Source organism: Athene cunicularia (assembly GCF_003259725.1).
Source record: "Athene cunicularia isolate RWA chromosome 2 unlocalized genomic scaffold, athCun1 chr2_part1, whole genome shotgun sequence".
NCBI classification, from domain to species: domain Eukaryota; kingdom Metazoa; phylum Chordata; class Aves; order Strigiformes; family Strigidae; genus Athene; species Athene cunicularia.
In genome coordinates, this window is record NW_020799095.1 from 84,580,772 (window position 1) to 84,600,200 (window position 19,429).

At 40.6% G+C, this 19,429-nt stretch overlaps 1 protein-coding gene across 7 annotated transcripts in view; it reads left to right on the plus strand.

Annotated features, from left to right (window-relative positions):
• Positions 1-19,429, plus strand: part of LOC113476409 (poly(rC)-binding protein 3-like) — a 146,054-nt gene that overhangs the window by 88,230 nt on the left and 38,395 nt on the right. For all 7 annotated transcript variants that reach the window (XM_026841963.1, XM_026841964.1, XM_026841969.1 and 4 more), the window contains 4 exons: positions 448-600; positions 14,326-14,349; positions 14,443-14,475; positions 17,629-17,745. In XM_026841963.1, the coding sequence (XP_026697764.1) occupies positions 523-600; positions 14,326-14,349; positions 14,443-14,475; positions 17,629-17,745 (252 nt within the window). In that variant the 5' untranslated portion in view covers positions 448-522. Of the gene's footprint in view, positions 1-447; positions 601-14,325; positions 14,350-14,442; positions 14,476-17,628; positions 17,746-19,429 lie in introns of those variants that run through there.

A 19,429-nucleotide genomic window follows, 5' to 3' on the forward strand; every position in this document is an offset into this window, starting at 1 on the left:
GAGAAAACAAAAAAAATCTCTTCTGCAAGAGCAAAAAGAAAATGAGGTAGTAACAAGGAGAGAAATGAGAACAACACCAGGCATGTGTAAAAATGCATATATATATATATATATATTACATATACATACACAATGCAGGTTAACAGAGAGAAAGTGCTGTTCAGAAGACGACATTGTATTTCACTCTTATTTTCTGTACTTTCAGTTTTGAAATACAGGAATTGAAAAGAATTTTTTAGGTTCCAGAAGGGAGTTTATCTTATAATTGGTGAAGGGCTAAAGAGTTGATTGGGGAGGGATAATAATCAAAGGAGCCTTTTCAGCACTAAACTGTATTCATAAAATCAAAGGGAGGAATGTTGATTGGTTTGTACAACATGATATTCTCAGTTCACAGTAGCTTCAGCCACTCAATGGTACCTTTTCTTTTTCTCTTTCTCTTTGTAGGTTGATTAAGTGAATAGAAAAAAAAAAAACAAGAAAAACGAAGCTGCTTTCCAATATTGAAGATACAAGGCCAGGATGAACACGAAGGACACAAAAGTGACTGAAGGAGGTCTCAATGTCACACTTACCATACGCCTTCTCATGCATGGCAAGGTGAAGCATTTACTGTTGCCACAGCAGTTGCCTGTGTATTGAGCAAGTGTGTGAAATTACCATCAGAGCCTGACAGTATCATTGACAGAAGGTCTGCTCCTCCTCCTCCTGACTTGAGTCAAAAGCACCATTGCCATGACTGAAAAATAAAGCCCTGCCTTTAAAGGCATCATACTTAAGTTTGCCCTGCAGCCCAAGTTCATTGGAACAAACCCTGCCTATAACAAACCTGTTTTCAGCAGGTCCAGCAGTAAAAAAAGTTCTTTTGTTGATAGTTAGCCAAATTAGGCAGACCCTTGCATAAGGCTGACCTGCATACAGCTTGCCTTTCTCATCATTTGCTGGATTTTGCAGGGTTTTTTTTTTTACCATACCAGAATTTTGACTTGTGTAAATAATTGCCACAGCATTACTGTCTATTTCTGTTGAGTGCAAATGGATAGTTCTTCGTTATTCCGATGTAGCATCTTATTAGAGCGAACCTCCTGATAAACCAAACATTCATCCAGGTCCCCTGCGGGTTTGTTTTGGAAGGTTGACTGTCATTTCGTTTCTGTCCAGCGCAGCACTTAAGCATGCAGATAAATGTGAAATCTGTGCCGTAGACAAAGTGCCAATTCAGTATTGTCAGACTTAACAGTCTGATAACCATTTGTTTCATGTTGCCAGATAACAAAATGGGCTTTTAATTAAAAAACACATTTCATAAGTTTGTTTGTGTTATTTCCATCAGGCAACACCAGACATTTTTAGGCATAATGAATGAAGGTTGTGTAAAGGAGGTGGGTTTGGCTCTTTCTTAACAAGAAGAGTGAATATATATATCTCTCATTCTGGAGATCAAATTTGTATATATAAATCTAAACAGTATTTTTACTCCTAGAATTTAATAACTAAAAGTACATTTACATTTTGAAGCAGTGCATGCTTTCAACGAATGGCATATGAAAAACCCATAGCAAAAATAGGAGACTAAACAATCTCCTGCTGTATTTTACTTGTGGAGCTGCTAAGAAGTATAAGGGGGTACAGTTTAAGTCTGCAAATTAAAAAACTCAGAAATTAGGTTATGTCAGATGAAATGATGTATTTTCTCAGAAATTATCTAACAATTTTCTTTTATTTTTTTTTCCCATGAAATACTCAGCTTCAGGCAGGCATCTGGTGTGTAAAATCTGCATCTTAAATAAGGATCTGTCAAACAAATTTAATAACAGTCTCTTTTACCAAACCCACCTAAAATCTGTATGCATGTCTGCACTCAAATTAGGTCTTACAGATTGATTTTACTGGGTTCTGGTCCAAATCCAGAAAAGCATTTGAACACATCCTTATCCTGGTGGGTATAAGTAGCCCTACTGGTTTCAGTCAAATTCCCACGTGCTTAAGCGTGCTTTTTTTTTTTAACCACTGTCAGACAGCTCTGCTTCTTTCAGAATCATGCCTTTAAAGGAAAAATCAAGTATCTGTCATTTTCAGAACATTTTAGTTAAACTGTGGGCTAAGGGGTTTTTTTTTTTAAACTTTTTTTTTTTTTTTTAAATCAGAAGCAGCTGATTTTCTGTGTTAAACATCAATAATTGTGTGTGCAACCACAATAATGGATGTTATGTGTCCAGTATTCAATGCATATGTAGCCCCAAGGGTCTAAATTAAACCCATAAAAGCTACAAAGTTCACATTTTAAGTGGGAGTATACCATGCATCCTCAGTTAACAAGACAGGATGGGTATACTGTTACCTCTGCTATGCTGTAATCATGTATTCTATTGTGCCTAAGTATTGTAAAGAGTACATTAAATCAGAATTTATTTTGGTGATAAAAGTCAGACCTTTATGGTTTCTTTGATGTCATTTCTGTGATTTAGAAATGATAATATAGAGGAATGAAGGATGTATGAGTCAATATGAAGTCAGTGTGAGAAGGTCACTCTGAAAGCTGTATATGCCTCTGAAAAAGAAGATGATAACATGTTTCTGGGCTCTTCCTTAAGATTTGTTGTGGTAAAGACATCAGTGGAAGCTGCTGATTTCTCATTAGTATTTCTAGACAAAACAATTAACTGACGCAGAAATTTGGATGTGAATAACTGGTCACAACTTGAAGAGGGGAATAAAAAGGTTGTTTTTAAAAGTAACAGTAGCAAACTGGATTCAGTTAGATAACTTTAAAGCAAGATAATTTTGAAGTAATCTATTTATTAGTGTATTTCATGGAAATATGAGGGTCTGTCCCCCCTAACCTTAGCTCTGTCTCTAAGCTGTTATTAACAGTGTACCTTTGCATAGAGAAGGTCTGTGTGCCTTGTGATATTTGTATTCATTTTGATTGAAAGTCCATAACTTGTGCTACTGTGCTTAGTTATCTCGGCTATTAAATCCTGCAGATTTAGGAAAACTTTTCATGTGATTTGTATAGGGGCTTTAAGTCAAGAATGGACATCTTAATTAGGCAATTAAGCTAAATTATGTACCTGCAGACAGAAAGTTCAGGATTTGTACGAATGGACAGACCTCTGAACGAAGGTAGGGAGTAAAAAAAGCATCTTTAACAACAAACAAAACAAGTAGCAAAAGTCAAAGACAACATTAGTGTTCTTATGAAAGGAAAACAGATGGGAACAGTTCTGAGCTCCAGGAGAACCCAGGGCCAGTGCCTTCAGACAGGTAGGACACCTTTCATCAGTACCTTTATCTTGCTTTGGGGAAAGAAGCGGCTGTAGGTCCAGCTGAGCTCCTGCAGGGCACCTATATGGCCAGCTGGAGAACCAGCTCAGCCGCTCTTCGGCAGCGTAGCAAGATTTAGGACAGTTGGCTGGCGACAAGGCAAGGCATGGCCTTCATTTTCTCAGGACAGAAAATGCGGTGTTAAGGGAAGGCAGCAAATTTTTTTTTATTAGTGGAAGCAGCAGAAAGGCTTGTGTGGGCCCAGCAAAAAAGCTAACCACTGTGAGGTGTAAAAGGTTCACCTCAGGGTAAGTGTTTCTGGGTCCTGATATGAAAAGTGTCCTCCTGAGCCAGGACTTCAGAGAGTGTGTGATGGTGTAAGATGAAAGGCCTGATTTTCATCTTGCGCCATGTTACATCAGTAAAAAAGTTTTGATAGTGTGACAGCCCTGAAGAGAAACCAGGAGCAACACAGAGCATTTGTCATACTTGGGATGAATTAGAGGGCAGGTGTTGGGAGTACACTGCAAGGGCAGTGCTCATATGTTCTTCACATCCACAGAGAAGCAACTATCTCTGTTTGCAGGGAATTTTAAAAGCAAAATTATGAAAAACTTGTTACAGAATCATTGGCTAGTTTGGGTTGGAAGGGACCTTAAAGATCATCCAGTTCCAGCCCCCCTGCCATGGGCAGGGACACCTTCCACGCTAGACCAGGTTGCTCAAAGCCCCGTCCAACCTGGCCTTCAAGAGAGGGGACAGCAACAGCCCCTCTGGGCAACCTGTTCCAGTGTCTTACCACCCTCACAGCAAAGAACTTCTTCCTTACATCTAATCTAAATCTACCCTCTTTCAGTTTAAAGCTGTTACCCCTTGTCCTATCACTACATGCCCTTGTAAAAAGTCCTTCTCTGTCTTTCTTCTGGATCTGTGAGGAGGGGAGGAGGCTGCTGTGGCATGCTGCACCATCCGTCATTGGAGGTTTTTAAGGACAAGTTGGACAAAAATGAATACATGCCATAAAGCTGCCATGGCACTGCAGCCTCTGCTGCTTGGGACCTTTTTGACTGAGTAACCTGAATGCTGTTCCGGAGAGGGCAGGAACAGAAGAGCCTTTTGAAGCATGTGCATCGGTTGGGTATATAGACTATATTAAATAACGCAGGCATGCATTTTCATCTTTTACTAATAAGAAGGATGCACCACATTAAGGAATAAGACTGTTCCATGCATTTCAGGGGAATGCAACAGGGAATAGAGGCTGGGGTTGTTTACATTGCCCTATTTCTCTATTTTCCATCTAATTTCTGCTGTTTCTTGAAGTAAAATAAGTAAAATCACTGTGTGGGGCAGAGGCATGAATGGGTATGGATATTTTCTTACCTTTGTCTACTTCTAAAACACAATTTCTGGGCAGGATTAGAATATTGCAGGGATTGCAAGATTTCTGCTTCCAGCGAAGTCAAAAGTGGCAGCATTTACCCACATCAACATTTTTTGAAGGGCTTAAGGAATGCAAATTAAGTGTGTGTGCATTCATGGATAAACAGTCCCTAGCTGTCAGAGCCCTCTGTAAGGAGAGGTAGGGTTCAGGCTCCAAAATAAATGTGCCTTTCACCTTTTCTTCCTTTTTAAATTTTTGTCAAAATGTGCATGTTATAGGGTCTTTAGTGGAGCTCTAGGTTTCTCTCTTGTCATTGCTTGCTCAGCTTTTCCTGAATTTTTTTATTCCCATGACTTGTGGCTGTTTTTTTTTTTCCTTGCTTACTACCACAGGTAATAAGGTTGGAAGACTGTGGAAAATTGTAGCCTTGCCCACAGGTGTCTGCCAAGATACTTGACATCAGCAGTGCTCTGTTCTAGTTTTGGTCACTTCATGTCCAGAAATAAATAATTCCTGAAAAAGCATCTACTTTGACTGTACTGGATAATAATTACATGATTTTGGTCTGGTTTGGATTTGTACACAGCTAGTGTTAACAGGCTGATTAAGACCCTAGAGACTCACCATTAAAGGTTAATTTTAGATGTGGATGGTAAGGAGACTGTGCTGGTAGAAAGATGTTAAATTTCAGGAAAGCAGCTTAATGGAGATTTAAAAGTCAGGTCCATGAGGTGGAACAGGAGAAAGTGTTCAAATGTGCCGACATGGAAGGGGCAGCAGGGTCACGAATCCACTTTGGTCTCCATCTCATAGTGGTGGTGAAGGAGTCTCTGCTTTGTCCCTCTGGTACAAACTGCAGAAGAAAAAACGCATTGTTTCCAAAGGCACTGCGTGAAGGTGTGCATTGTGAAACCATACTGGGTGCAGTGAAGTCTGTGAGAAACCAAAGTAGAATATATTAATATAGGGAGTCTGAGGAAACTTTTAGAGAAAGGGGAAGGAATTCAAAAATAGAAAACAAAATGAATTAATAAAGTCAGATGGTTAGGAAGAACAAGAAAATAATTTACACATAGGATGAAAGGGAGAAAGGAAGACTGACAGGGAAGTAGGACTCTTGCCAAATACTGAGCGGTGTAAATTGGAGAGTTGAGGCAATTAACTGGAGAAGGTAATTTAGAAGATACATGTTCAGTGAGAGAAGGAAATCTGGAAAGCATAAAAGGCTGAAAGGCATCAGATGTGGCAGTGTCTAGAGAGTGGCACATTTGGGATATGCCGAGCTGGAGAGAAAGCTATTGCAGCAAAAACGTATGCAATTTTGGATATGTAGTAGTGTTGCATTGTGGGGCAAAGAGATTGCAATTACCTTACCGTTCTCCTGGCAAAATCACACCTGTGGTTCTGTGCTCAACAGCAGTGCCATGTGTGTGAGTGATGTTGAAGACTGAGCAGAGGGGGAATTTGCAGAAAAATAACAATGTTTTAGGAGGCTGAGAAGACCGTGTCTAGCTTTCTTCAGACATAAATACCTGGAGAGAATAAATCTGAGTGTAATGGGGTGTCATTATTTTGAATGATACAAGTGCTTGTGGATGGAAATAATGGAATAAAATATATTTTAAAAATAAATCCTAATAAGGGAATCCCAAGAGAAATTCCTGATATTGAGATTTTTATGAGGTTCTGGAAGTCTCCTAAGTGGATTTTAAACATGTCTGGGGAAGAGCAGCACATGTAGTATGTAGAATGTATAATCTGCATTGATGGAGGAAAGATACAGTGACTGAGTGGAGCTTTTCCTTCCCTGGTACCATTCACTCCTTGATATGTTTCTCATAGTTTCAGCAGTAGTGAATCAGAAAAAAATGTACCTGCAGTCAAATGTTCAGGTTTGGACAAAACCCTATCAGTGCCTTGATTTTTAAAATTTAAACTTCCAGCACTTACAGCTTCATTTTAGATGCCCTGAGGAGTCTATGTCCCAGTGGTTTCAGCAGAATGAGTAGCTCCCTTGTGGCACTGAAAGCACTGGTTACAGCAAATTTGCATCCAGCTTCACTGGTGACTTTCAGACATATTGGTGACTATTTTATGATGCTATATATAGAATTCTTTACAAGAAAAAGAAAGAAAATTTAGACACATTAAGGTGATTACTCACACTTAACAGCTCAAATATAGACAGAAGTAAATCATGGAGAAAATCGCCTTTTTCATCAGTATAGATAATATAGTTTTAACATCAGGAATTTCTTTTAGTGGCCACTTTTTGGTGTCGCTTAATTGCCCCCTGAAAGACTGTAAGGCAAGCACAGAAATAATTTTTCCCCATATTGAAGGTAATGGCCTTCTCCTTCCCCATTTTTTCTTCTATTTCTTACTTATTAAAATACAGAGTACAACAAAGTAGCTTTAAGAATTGCCTTGTCAGTAATTTAATCCAAGCCGTAAAATGCCAACCAAGCCAATGTTTGTTCTGTTCTTTCTAGTTTCCACGAACTCTGTCAGGGTATTATGAGGATTGACTGTCCTGCCTATTGCTATTATAGTTCTTGTTTTGTTTATCTGCATTACTCTGGTACCTAAGAACTCTAGTCATGGAACAAAACTCTGCGTGCAAACACACAACACAAGATGGATCTCCTCTTAGTGTCTTTGTAGTTACAATGGAAAGTTTCTCACTAGCCTAAAAGAACAACAGAAAGGACAATGGTCTTTTTCCTCAGTGCCTGGGCACTGTATGTCCCCAAAAACAATCTCCATAGCTGAATTTTTCCCACTTCCGTCAAACAGAATCTCCTCGCTGGTCCACGGCTGTAATGAACTGAGATTGCCGGAGGCAGACACCCTACTCAGTACTGCTGCTTCAGCATCACAGGCCGAGGGACAAACAAAAGGACAGAACCAGTTTTGGGTTTGAAATGGGGGGGGAGCCTGGGAGATCTGGTGTGAAATTGAATGTAAATTTGTTACCATTTGTTACCCATATCAAAACGCAAATGAGAAATCCCCATTGGCACAGCTGCCCAAAAACTGGTAGATAGACCTGTGGAAGATTCATAACACTGGCATTTCCATCAGAAAGACCGTAATTTTAAGGTTTCCTCCTACACTATGAGATTTATTAGCAATGTTTCTGTCTCAATAAGGGTTTGGACTGCAGTGCCTTACTAAATTAAGGCTGTTAGCATCAGCCAGTGACTATTGAAGCATCACCTAGGAACATAAAATCTCCCATGTCAGTGAGGCTAATCCCACATAATCCCAGAACGCAAGTCAGACTCTCGGTTTATTTGAGCCATTTGTTCCCTGAAGTAGACACATTACATCATGTTTCCCAAAACTGACTTTTATTCTGGTCTTTGAAAAATGCTGATGCCCCACGTGCTTCATGCAGACACATTGTTTAGAACATCTTCATGGAACATGTTCCTGGGGTCTTCCATGCAAGCATGTTCATGAGTTTATACAAGTATTGGCAACTCTATCCTCAGAACAAGGCAAAGAGAGAAAGTTGGGTTGTTACACCTCTGTAGGGATGGGAGAAAGACAACTGGTGCTGGTCTGGAAAACTTTTATCAGTGCAGATGTTGTTTGATGTTGCCAGGATCCCTCCTTGGCGAATGTGCTTCCCCACCGTGGAGGGCTGTGTTTCTTTACTTTCAGTGATTTCTAGCAGGCTTTTTTGTTTGTAGAGTCCAGTCCTACTGGTTCAACCTTGTCCTTGCTCATAGAAAGCAGCTAAGTCTGTGCAGACAAAGCATTGCCTGGATAAATTGCGGGCTTTAGGATGTGGCCTGTGCTTTGTCAGATTCTTTGGGGAGAAAGTATATATTCTTAGATTTCTTAAAGGTGTTTTCCTTCTAGACATGGCTTTATCTCAGTGTTTCATTTACCCCATAGTGCTGATACCAGAAGCTGCATGCCCCATAGTAATAGAGCAACGTCTGTGCTTTTCAATGGTCCTAGCTACCTGTTTTGTTTTGATTTCCTGGGATGCAGTAATTACTAAACTAGCTTCACACTTAGAAAAATGATGGAATTTCACACATTATATTTACAGATCAATGATTAATCTTTAAACCAAGGTTTGTTACCGTTTGTTAAGCCTCTTGTTTTCTTAACATGACTAATTTCTTTCTTTTGTTATTCAAAAGGAACAGTAGATAATTAATTAGGAAACAGCTTTCTCCTACAGCCTGTTTTATATCTTTGTTTAGTCATTCACATCATCAAGAGCCTTGTGAAAACCTTGGCTCACAGACTTTGCTGCCACCTTTTGTTCTGCTGGTGCTGCCTTGCCCTCACCACGGATGATGCAAAAGCTGCAGAAACAGCTTTCTGCTCTTTGATGGCTCCACCACTCCCCAAGTGTTCGTTAAGAGCAAAACTCATCTCATTCATATAAGATGTGCAAATACCATTATATGCTGCATTTCAGCATGAAAACCATCCCCTGGTTCTACCATTGCTTTTCCTCACGTTATCTGTGATGAATTGGGTGGTTGGCTAGTAATACACTTTATCAATACTGAGCAGTCTTCCAGTGTTTGTTGGTGAGGTTCACCTCTTGTTGTTTTATCTGTTTTATTAGAAAAGGCATACTAAAAAAAAATCATAGTCAAAAATCAACTCACACACACACTCCTGGCTTGAGAATTATTTTCAGGCTGAAATCAGCATGTACGTTTTAAATTTTCCTGGGGTTTTCCAAAGTGACGCTGTTGGAGCCCAAATGTGAGACTGTCTGGCCAGAAATACTGTCACCTAGAGATATGACCTTTGGAAGGCATTACCTAGGCTGAATGATGAATCTCAGGATAGTCACCGAAAATTGCTGTAATTTCTTAAAGGAAAATTGATGTATATCTATTTAGTGCCTGCATGCATATACTGACTTCACACACAAATAGGTAAATATGTGTGTGTATACATATGCATCAGTGGATGTAGGCACACGCACACTTGCAGCTTTTCAGAGGCATCCTGCTCATCCAGTGTGGTTGCTCTGGCATATCTGCTTCTGGCAGGTGGCTGTTCACATGTTGAGGCCAAGGAGCTTGGGTAGTACTTCTAGCTCTGGCATCAGTCTGCTGGGTTGACTTGGACCTGTCTTCTCCCTCTGAGCTTTAGTTCCTTCATTTATAACTTCTTTTTTACTGTGCTCTGCTTTTTGACCAGCTATTGAAATGTGATTATATGAAACCCAGTGATTTTTATCATATAACTTATTTTCCTACTGTGTTTATGCATAGAGGGTTAGCCAGTGATTGATCATAAATACATACCTTTAGCTTATCTTCCTGAGCACTGGAAAACAGCAAATAGTTTGACAGTTATTAGTATATTCTAGTAGGAAATTATTTGCTAGGACAGCTAAATCAAACTCCTGTCTGACCTGCACTGAGGCTGAATTTGACATCAACCGTAGGATTCCTCTCACCAAACTTTAGGTATCTTAGTGTCAGTCTGGACTTCTACTGCAGATGGAGAAAGGTGAAGCCCTTGGGAGTACACCTCTTCACTTTTGGGAACAAAACATCCTCTATTATCTCTCTCCCTGGACTGCAGACGAGGCTATGTGCCTGGCTTACACTAGACTCCTAACTTTTAATGAACTCATGTAGGTGACAGAAATCGCATCCCTTCAGTCTTACACAGTTAACTACAGCACAGTTTGGTGTCTGGCAGATTTAGAAACATTTTCTGAAGAAGATAAAGCCCTCAAAGTAATCTGGGCTAGAAATATTGATAAAACTTGAGTGTCATAAAAATGATGTTAGGCGTCTCATTAAGCACTAAATGTAATTTAGGGTGATATAAGAATCTATTAGAAATAAATATTGGACTGTATAAAGAAATATTAAAGGCTTGATGGAGTAGCGGTTTGATTGGTGGTTTGGAGAACGAGGTGTAAAGAGTCTTCTGATTTAATCTGTGACTGAAGTAGGTTTCTCATAATTAAAGATATGATCCGTTGCCACCAGTACTTATGGAAGCTTTCCTAGAAAAACCTAAGGCCCCCAAAAAGTCTGAAGTCACCATTTAGAACCATTCTAGTTTTGGGGTTTTGGTGTTTTTTTTGTTTGTTTTTTTTTTTTTTTTTGTGATTTATATGGATCAAAAATTCTGGAAATATTAGGAATATTCATGTGAAGTTAATGTTTCTTTCTCCTCCTGTGTCCCTCTCTCACATTTCCAAGGAGAATCCCAGCTCCCAGTGCAGGGGAATAGGTGGCATTTGCTTGGATGTTTTGAAACTGCCTCTTTATAGAACAGCCTTTAAATTCACGCTTTGAGGAGGGGAAGGTTTGAAGTACCTCATAGCATTTACAGTGGCTTTTGCTAGCACATTCTAAGAAACTGGTCACCAGTCTCAATATATTTCCTCAGTGGGATTCACACCGTTTCATTTGCTCTGTTCTTCAACAGCTTGTAATCTTTGGTAATAACAAGGTGATAATCAGTCAGGTAGAATTCCTGTCCCCACTGAAATCAATACTAAAAGTCCCACAGACTTCAGTGGAACAAGCAGTTTGAGAATCCTAGTATTTTATGCTCTACTCTGCTTGTTTAAATACTCCCAATTTCTTTGTTTGACTTTTCTGTTTTCAAAGAGAAAGTATCTTTTCCTGTTTCCAAGGAAGATATCTTTGTACATATTAGCCATGACCCATCCATACATTTCTGAAAGAGCAGCATCTCTCATTAAGACTCACAATGATCAAATGGATTGGGGCAGATTTTGTACTCAGTGTATACTGGAAGAGCCTTGCAGGTTTAAGACCAGGACTACAGCTTCTAATGAAACTTCAGATGCACAAAAAATGCAGTTATACCATGGACTGAAATACAATGGCTTGCCCATAGCAAATGAAACACGATACTTGCACCCATACCAAAAGGTCCTTCTACCTCCTAAGAATCTGTTTTATGAAAGAATTTACTTCTGAAAGCTGGGACTGAGAAGAATGGAAAAACTTTTCAAGGTAAAACTGCTGAATGTGCTGAGTGGGCAGATAGGAACTACTAGACATGGCTTATCATCATTGAGACTCTTACCCTGTATTGTTTAATCCCATTCAACAGTTACAGGCAGGTTGGCAGTTATTTGTGTCATTGCTAACAAAAAAGCTGAACCTTATTACAGACCCTACACAGCACACTGGTGTGTATGTCTCAGCCATGGGAAAAGACATGACCTAAACCCATATATTAAGAGACGTGGAGTAATTTGGTCACAAGACACAAAACTGCAGTGGGTCCACTTCATTCACTCGTCTTTGCACAGAGCTGCTTCTTTGCATTGTATGTGTGGATGTAGAGATGTCTCACAGTCCCAGATGGACACAGGAAGCTTTAGCAAGAACAGTTGCACAGCTGTGTGACGTGTGAAGGTCTAATGCACATCAGCCAGCAGAACTATAGGTTTGCAAAGCAGATACTTCTGGAAGATTTGCAGTGGCTGTCTGGATAATACCTGTTCTCTGGTCGGTATGTAGAAGAGAGCAGAATCCCATTTTGGAAGAGAAGTAGGAAGGGAAATAAAAAGGGGACATGGGGAACAGAAAAAGTAAAGTTTGAAAATTAGCCTGAGAAGGGGCTTCACTGGGTTGTGGAACTTTGTAGCTAGTTCAGCATTGACTTCAGTGGGTATAAAACTGTGCTTGAAGAATCACAGACCCATGGAGGTTGGAAGGGACCCCCAGAGGTCTCCAGTCTCATCTCCTGAATCCATTGGAACAAGTTGCTCCAGGCTGGGTTTGGACACTTTCAAGGATGGAGACTTCACAGCTTCTCTGGGTGCCTGTTCCAATGTCCAGCTATCCCCATGGTAAAAAGTTTTTTCCTCGTACTAAGTAGGAATTAGATGTTGCAACTTGCTTTCCTTATTGTACGCTGCAATACGATATCCCCCAAGTCCTCCCTTCCTAAGGGTGAACAAATGCAGTTCTCTCAGCCTCTCTTCATGTGTCCTGTGCTCTGGTCCCCTGACCATCTTGGTGGCCCTGCACTGGTTTAATTCAGTGTGTCCTTGTCTGTCTTGTACTAGGATCCCAAAACAGGACACAATCTTCCAGGTATGGTCTCACAAACACAAGGAGAAGGCCAGAATCATTTGCCTCAGCCTGCTGGCTACAGTCTTGCTAATACTGCCCAGCATTTGTGTGACCAGGGATGCACTGCTGATGCGTTCATGTACTCATATTGGAGTTGTACACTGGGACCCTCAGGACTTTTTCTAGAAAACCAGTTTGTATGTAGCAAATTTTTGCCCAGCTTGTTCTGCTGCATGGACTTGTTCTGTCCCAGACACAGTATTTTTCATTTGACTTTGTTCTGTTCCCTGAAGTTTCTTTCAGCCCATTTCTCCAGCCCGTCTAGGTGACTCCAAATAGCAGCCATGGTCCAGCAGTGTATTGACTGTTCCTCTCAGTCTGGTGTTATGTGCAGACTTGCAGAAAGTGCAAAGGAACCATATGCCAAAATTCTTCATTGAGATAGGTCGTCTTCTCCCTGAAAAGTCTTTACATCTTGTGAGCAGTTTGTGAGGAATTGCAAGCACAAGCAGCTTCATATTTTGATCTTATAAATAACCTTCTGGTGAGAAATAGCTTTCTCAAGGTCACTGCAGGTAGTTCTCTACTTCACTCAAAATTAGTACCAATTTATCATGAGTCCATCGTTGGACAGAGCAACGGAGGACAATTTTAAAATCTTACTCTTTGGACTGTGTTTCAAGATGGGTCAGACTTAAGTATATGGACTGGGTTGGGGGGAGGGGAACGGTAGGTCATATATCTGGGGCAGATCAGCCATGTGAGACCCTCTTTTAACTGTTGAAGTAGGTTTCAAAACCTGAGTGCAGGAAACGAGCTTATTTTCCTTTAGCTGGTTTCCTCTCCATCAGATGATTCCCAGTACATCACACCTGCATGATTTGTGTAACATGTCCAGACTATTCATTTTAGAGGTAGTAGCTTCATTTTTGCTACCTGTTGGTTTTATTCACCAAGCTTTTAACTTCTGGAATGTTGCCAGAACTTCCAAATTGTTTCCCTATTGTAAGTTCACAAGCACGTTTCTCAGTATTTTCTGTCCCTTCATGGAAGATTGTGGGAGCTCGGTAACAATTCCCAAATCCCTAAAAAGTGATTAGCAATTATTGTTCTGTAAGTGCTTAATAGGGAGATTAAGACAGGCCACCAGGTGTTTACACAATAACACTTGGTATCGTGGAAATTTAGCTCTAGCTATTACATGGTGTAAAGAGGGTAAATGCCTGCCCTCAGAGAGATCAGCAATTATTTTGATGCTTGTATTAAATCCCATTTTCTCTAGCAGGTTGTGTGATTCTATTATTTTTGAATTTTCATTCCCTGATAGGGGTTTATCTGTGGTTTTAGTAGCAGGATTGATCTGTAGCTACAAGATCAGCTTCTGTTAAAGGTATTTTTCCTACACAATCAGTAAGCTGCAGAACCACATTTTCAATCCACCCCTTTGTATCTAACATGGCATATTTGTATACAGCAACAATGGAAGGGGGCTATGCTTCACGTTGCAGGTTTGAAATAATTGATAGTGAAGTAGCTTAGGAACAGAGCAAATGCTCTTCTGTAGTGAATTGTTATCATTCACGGTGTCTTTTTTTTTTTTTTCTGTTTCAGGAGGTTGGAAGCATTATTGGAAAGGTCAGGAAATTACTTTCTTTATTTTCATGTCACAATATTGTATATCAGTTCGATTCATCAGCCCAGGCTAACTTTTTTCTGTTTCTTTAACAGAAAGGTGAGACAGTCAAGAAGATGAGGGAGGAGGTAAGACAACCCTTGATGTCTTTACTTGCCTTTCTTTCCAGCTCAGTAAACAGGGAAATTCAGCGTGTGCAGACCGACACTGCCATCAAGTGGGCAGTACATTTAATATCACCATTCTTTGCAAGTGGTGGTGTGTAGATGTACTGACCTAAATTAAACATTGTTGTTAATGTAACCTCCTTATCGCCACAGCAGTCTGGAGTCTTTCATTCCCATAGCAATATGCCTGCTGCTGTCTTATCTCAGGAATAGCTTAGCCAGCATGATTCTGTGCATCAAAACCACTGTATCTTCCTTTAGGATACCAGCATCAGTCCTGCACGTGGCTTGGCCTCCTGGTAGAGAGTTTCCAAAATCTGAAACCAAGCATTAGACTGACGCTGTGTAAAGTTTGAGGGTAGACACAAGCTTCAGCAGAGTTTTATAGGACGAAGTGTCCCTCTGCCATGTCTGAGCAAAGCCTTAACTTTTCATTGGTTTGCAGCTGTGAGTAAGATGTGGCCAGAGCAGACCTGCACACCTGCCATTCACACCCTTTGAAAAGGTTGTAAACAGAAAAAGGTTAAATAAAACAGGGCACTGTGTAAACCTCAGTCTCCCCAGTGTTGTCAGGCTTCTTTCCTTGCCACAGAGCAAACTGCAGTGTCTTCAGAGCATTGTGCCCAGGTGAAGGTTACTGACCCACACTTGTCCTTCAAGGCAGCTCATCTTACCTGGAGATCCATGTAATTTTCCTTCTTTGAAGCAAATGCTAAAAACATAAGTCAAAAGACAAATCCTACTGTTTAAAACTTTAGGAGTGCAAAGTGCATAGAGGATGCCTCAAGAAAAGTCAGTTTGGTTCTGGTAAATCTGCAGTGCATTACTACATCAGCTGCTTTGTTGTATTTATACACTGATGGAAGATCTGTAGCAGGGAAATCTCAAAGTATTTGTAGTAAATAAAATTGTTGAGATCTATGTTTAAATATACACAACAGAGTGTTCGTTGTCAGGCTGACTGAGTTCAGAGCTCCTTTTTTGATGATAAGAGCTTTCACCCATGTTTTCACACATAAGTACATTTGCTAAGACAAGTAAAAATACAAGAAAAAAATGTGTCTAATATACTAGGCAGTCCTGCCAGTTGAGTAAACAGAATTTAATTATTAATTATGATCCTGGACAGATATCTTCAGATATAAATTGCATGCACAAAAGGGAAGCCGTCACTGGAGAATGCTCCTGAGTTAAACATCTTAGAGAAGAGTTATGATCCCTAGCTAGTTTTCAAGATAAATATCAAATGGACTTCTTCCACTCCTGAAAACCTACTGTCATGTACATGTGGTCACAAGAGGCTGTATTTGTTTAGTTGATTTTTTAAAATAAAGGAATTATATGCATAATATGCAGGCGAGGCAATGTCTCCACATGATGATAACCTGTTTTTTCTTTAAATAACTACCTTCTTCAGTACTTTTTTAAAAGCAAAATGTAACACTTTTTTTTTTACTTTCCTGACAGATGTGGCAAGTTGCATGCCACAGTTTCATGGAACAAAATGCAACTCTTGTCTTTCTCTGTCATTGAGGAAATGTCAGAGACAGCTTCAGGCCTAAAGAAAAGTACAAAAACCTTGGGTTTGTGCCCTGTGGTTGTTAACTTCCTACACAGATATGGAGGCTGCCACATAACTTTTTAATTGCCATAGCTCTGTTTTGACCAGCGAAATACTGGAGGAGTAACATCTGCAAATTTTGGCTGCCACTGATCCACAGTGGAGCAATCCTTCAGACAAGCTCCCATGGTTGCGTTTTCAAAGGAATAGCCATGCTTCACATGAAGGCAGCCGTGGGACGGGCAGACCAGCCTGCTGCAGGCAGCTCTGCCCAGCACGGCACCTGACACGCTCCCTGCCCAGCTGAGTGCCACGGCCCTGGGTCCGTGTGCTGGCAGCAGCCACCGGACATTGCCACCAGCATGGGCAAGCCCTGATCTTCCTGATGCAGTGCTGGTGTTTGATGAGAGCAAGTCCCACTCAGGTTGGCCTGTCAGAAGAAGTGCCTGCTGCCCTTTCTTACATAAAATTGCTGAGTATGTCTGCCAGCCGAGTCTGTGGCAGCAAGATTTTTCTGTCCGCCGGGTTGGGTTGGGTTTTTTTGTTGTGTTTGGTTGCTATTGTGTGGGAAAATACCTTGTTGAGCAGCTAAGCGTGCACATGAATAACGGCTCAGACACACAGCACAGTGACTGATTCATGGTAACCCTGAAGGCAAAGGGCCAAATTAACCCAGATTATCTCACGTTTTCTACAGGCCCAGATCCTTGAGAAGGTCAGTGCTGTGGATGAGTTGAGGCTCCAGTGGCTTGTTAGACAGCATTAACACATTTCCATGTCTGAAACCTCAGGGAAAGCATAGGGTGGGTCTTACCTGAACTGGCTTTGATCATTATCTTCACCAAGATCCTCTTAAAATACATTTACATCCAGTTTTGCAGTTTTCTCTGCACTGCCACAGTGACATAAAGGGGACTAAGTATACCTCAGAGCCATGCTGGCTTGTTTCCAAGACTTATGGTTTTCCAGCTCCTTCCAACAGGCTCTTTGCCTTAAGGAGATAACACCATTACTCTTGGCCTGTCCTGTCACTAGTCTTTTAAAGGGTTGTTCAGTGCATATTAATTGACTGCCTTCACAGGAGACACATCTATAAGGAACCTTCTCCGTGCTGCAAAGCAATGCCCCAGCTAGACAGATCAAGCCCTGCCTTTGGGTCTCTGAACCAAAAAGGTTCATCTTCCCTGGGAGGTGCTGATGCTCCCTGGAGACAACCACCTCATCTGAAATTCTGCAGCTCTGGTCCTACTTAAAGTTAACCCTGCAAGAGGGAAGGGAAAAGACCTGATTATGCAATTATTTGCAACTTTGAGTTGCAGAAGCTCTATTTGCATACTGTGATGGAGGCTGTATGAGTATTTACCTAGACAGAATCTGGCTTCCCACAGTTAGAAGAATTTTTGGAGTGTGATCAGTTTATGCTGAAATTGTATGACGTTGCAGGGCAGTGAATTAGATGCCTCAAGATATTCCTTCCCAAACTGTATCCCTAATCTTACATAGTTTGCTCCCTGAGAAATATAAATTTGAAAAATATTTGTTCTTTTTGACAGAGTGGTGCTCGAATCAATATTTCAGAAGGCTCCTGTCCAGAGAGAATTGTGACAATAACAGGCCCAACAGACGCAATTTTTAAAGCTTTTTCTATGATTGCACTAAAATTTGAAGAGGTAAGCAAATAAAATACTTTTTTTCTCTCTTCATGTTGAAATAAAAACATTGTTTGAATTTTCTTATGTTTGCTTTAATGTTAAACATGATTTGTTTAATGTTCTATTTAATAGCAGTGAAAGTGGTTGTATTTTTATAAATGCTTTTGGCAGTAACGCTAAAGAAAAATAATGGGTCAATTTACAAGCTGTTTGATCATTTCTTTTGCTTTTTGGAGGCTTCAGGGAAAAGCAATTGCTGTTAGTAATGTGCACTAATGGTAGGAAAAATGTCTTGGAAAATTTCTGGTCCCATTGTGGGTTTGATTTGGTAAGAATAATTGCCTAACTTTTAGCTCTGTTTTTATATGATTCCATTTGGTATTGATGTAAATTTTATATATGTCAAAATGAATATATAATTCATTCAACTATATGATTACCAATTACCATATTTAAAGCATGGCTTTTAAAATTAATTAAAATAATGGCACTAAGAGTAAGTGAAGCAAGAGGGTGCTCAGTTTACTATAGAATTACCATTCTGTGCAGCTATCATAGAATCAGAGTGTAGTTTGAGTTGGAAGAGACCTTAAAGATCATCCAGTTCCAACCCCCCTGCCATGGGCAGGGACACCTTCCACTAGACCAGGTTGCTCAAAGCCCCGTCCAACCTGGCCTTGAACACGTCGAGGGAGGGGGCAGCCACAACTTCTCTGGGCAACCTGTGCCAGTGTCTCACCACCCTCACAGGAAATAATTTCTTCCTTACATCTAATCTGAATCTACCCTCTTCCAGTTTAAAACCCTTACTCTTCATCCTATCACTGCACTCCTAAATTACTAGGATCTCCTCAAGTTGCATCATCCAGCTATAATTAGATGGATCACCTAATGGGAAACCTCACAGAAAAGGCAGCAGGCTACAGAACATGAACCCTGGTCACTCAGGAGAGCATTTAACTCCCTTGACTCTTGAAAATCAGACGTTCTCCTGGTTAAGCTAGGATAGGGCTAAGTTTCCCCAGCAGGGAGAAAGGATCTCAAGCCGGGTTATTCATACCATGCTGACATCACGTCCCGCATGGCAGTGCGGGAAGCTTTCCTTTGTGGCTTTGATCGCAGAAAGCACACGCGGTGGGCTGGCTGTATCATTGCAGTATTTCTCTGTATATCTTTTGTCTTGTTTACTGTTATTACTGTTTATTGTTGTTATCATTGCTACTGTTGTTGTTCAGATTGTTTATTACACTGTTGTATTAAATTTCTTCTTATTTTAATCTGGGGTTTGTGCCCTACTTGTGTCCGAGGGTGGGGGAGGGACAACAGCAGCATGGTCTCCGATCCCAGCAGAGCCTAAACCAACACAGACATCCACTCCAGGCATCTCTCTTGTCCTTTGTGGATAGACAGAGGCCCCAGCAGAAGGCAATTTACCTCCTGCTAAAGGAAGAACCTGCAGATAGGTGGACTGAATCACCTGCATCAGGAGAAAGGGTCTGTGTCTGTCCATCAGTGATTAAACCAGAGGGATTTGAGTCCCTTTCTTAAGAGTACCTGTTTCTCCAAGTCAGTGAGGTTAGTCTCCTCATCTCCCCATAGAACTGTGAGATGCTAGCATTGGTGGGAAATGTCAGCATGTGCCTTTATTTACACAAGGTGATTGTTCACATTTAGAGTAACAAGACTAGAAGAGAGCTTGAGG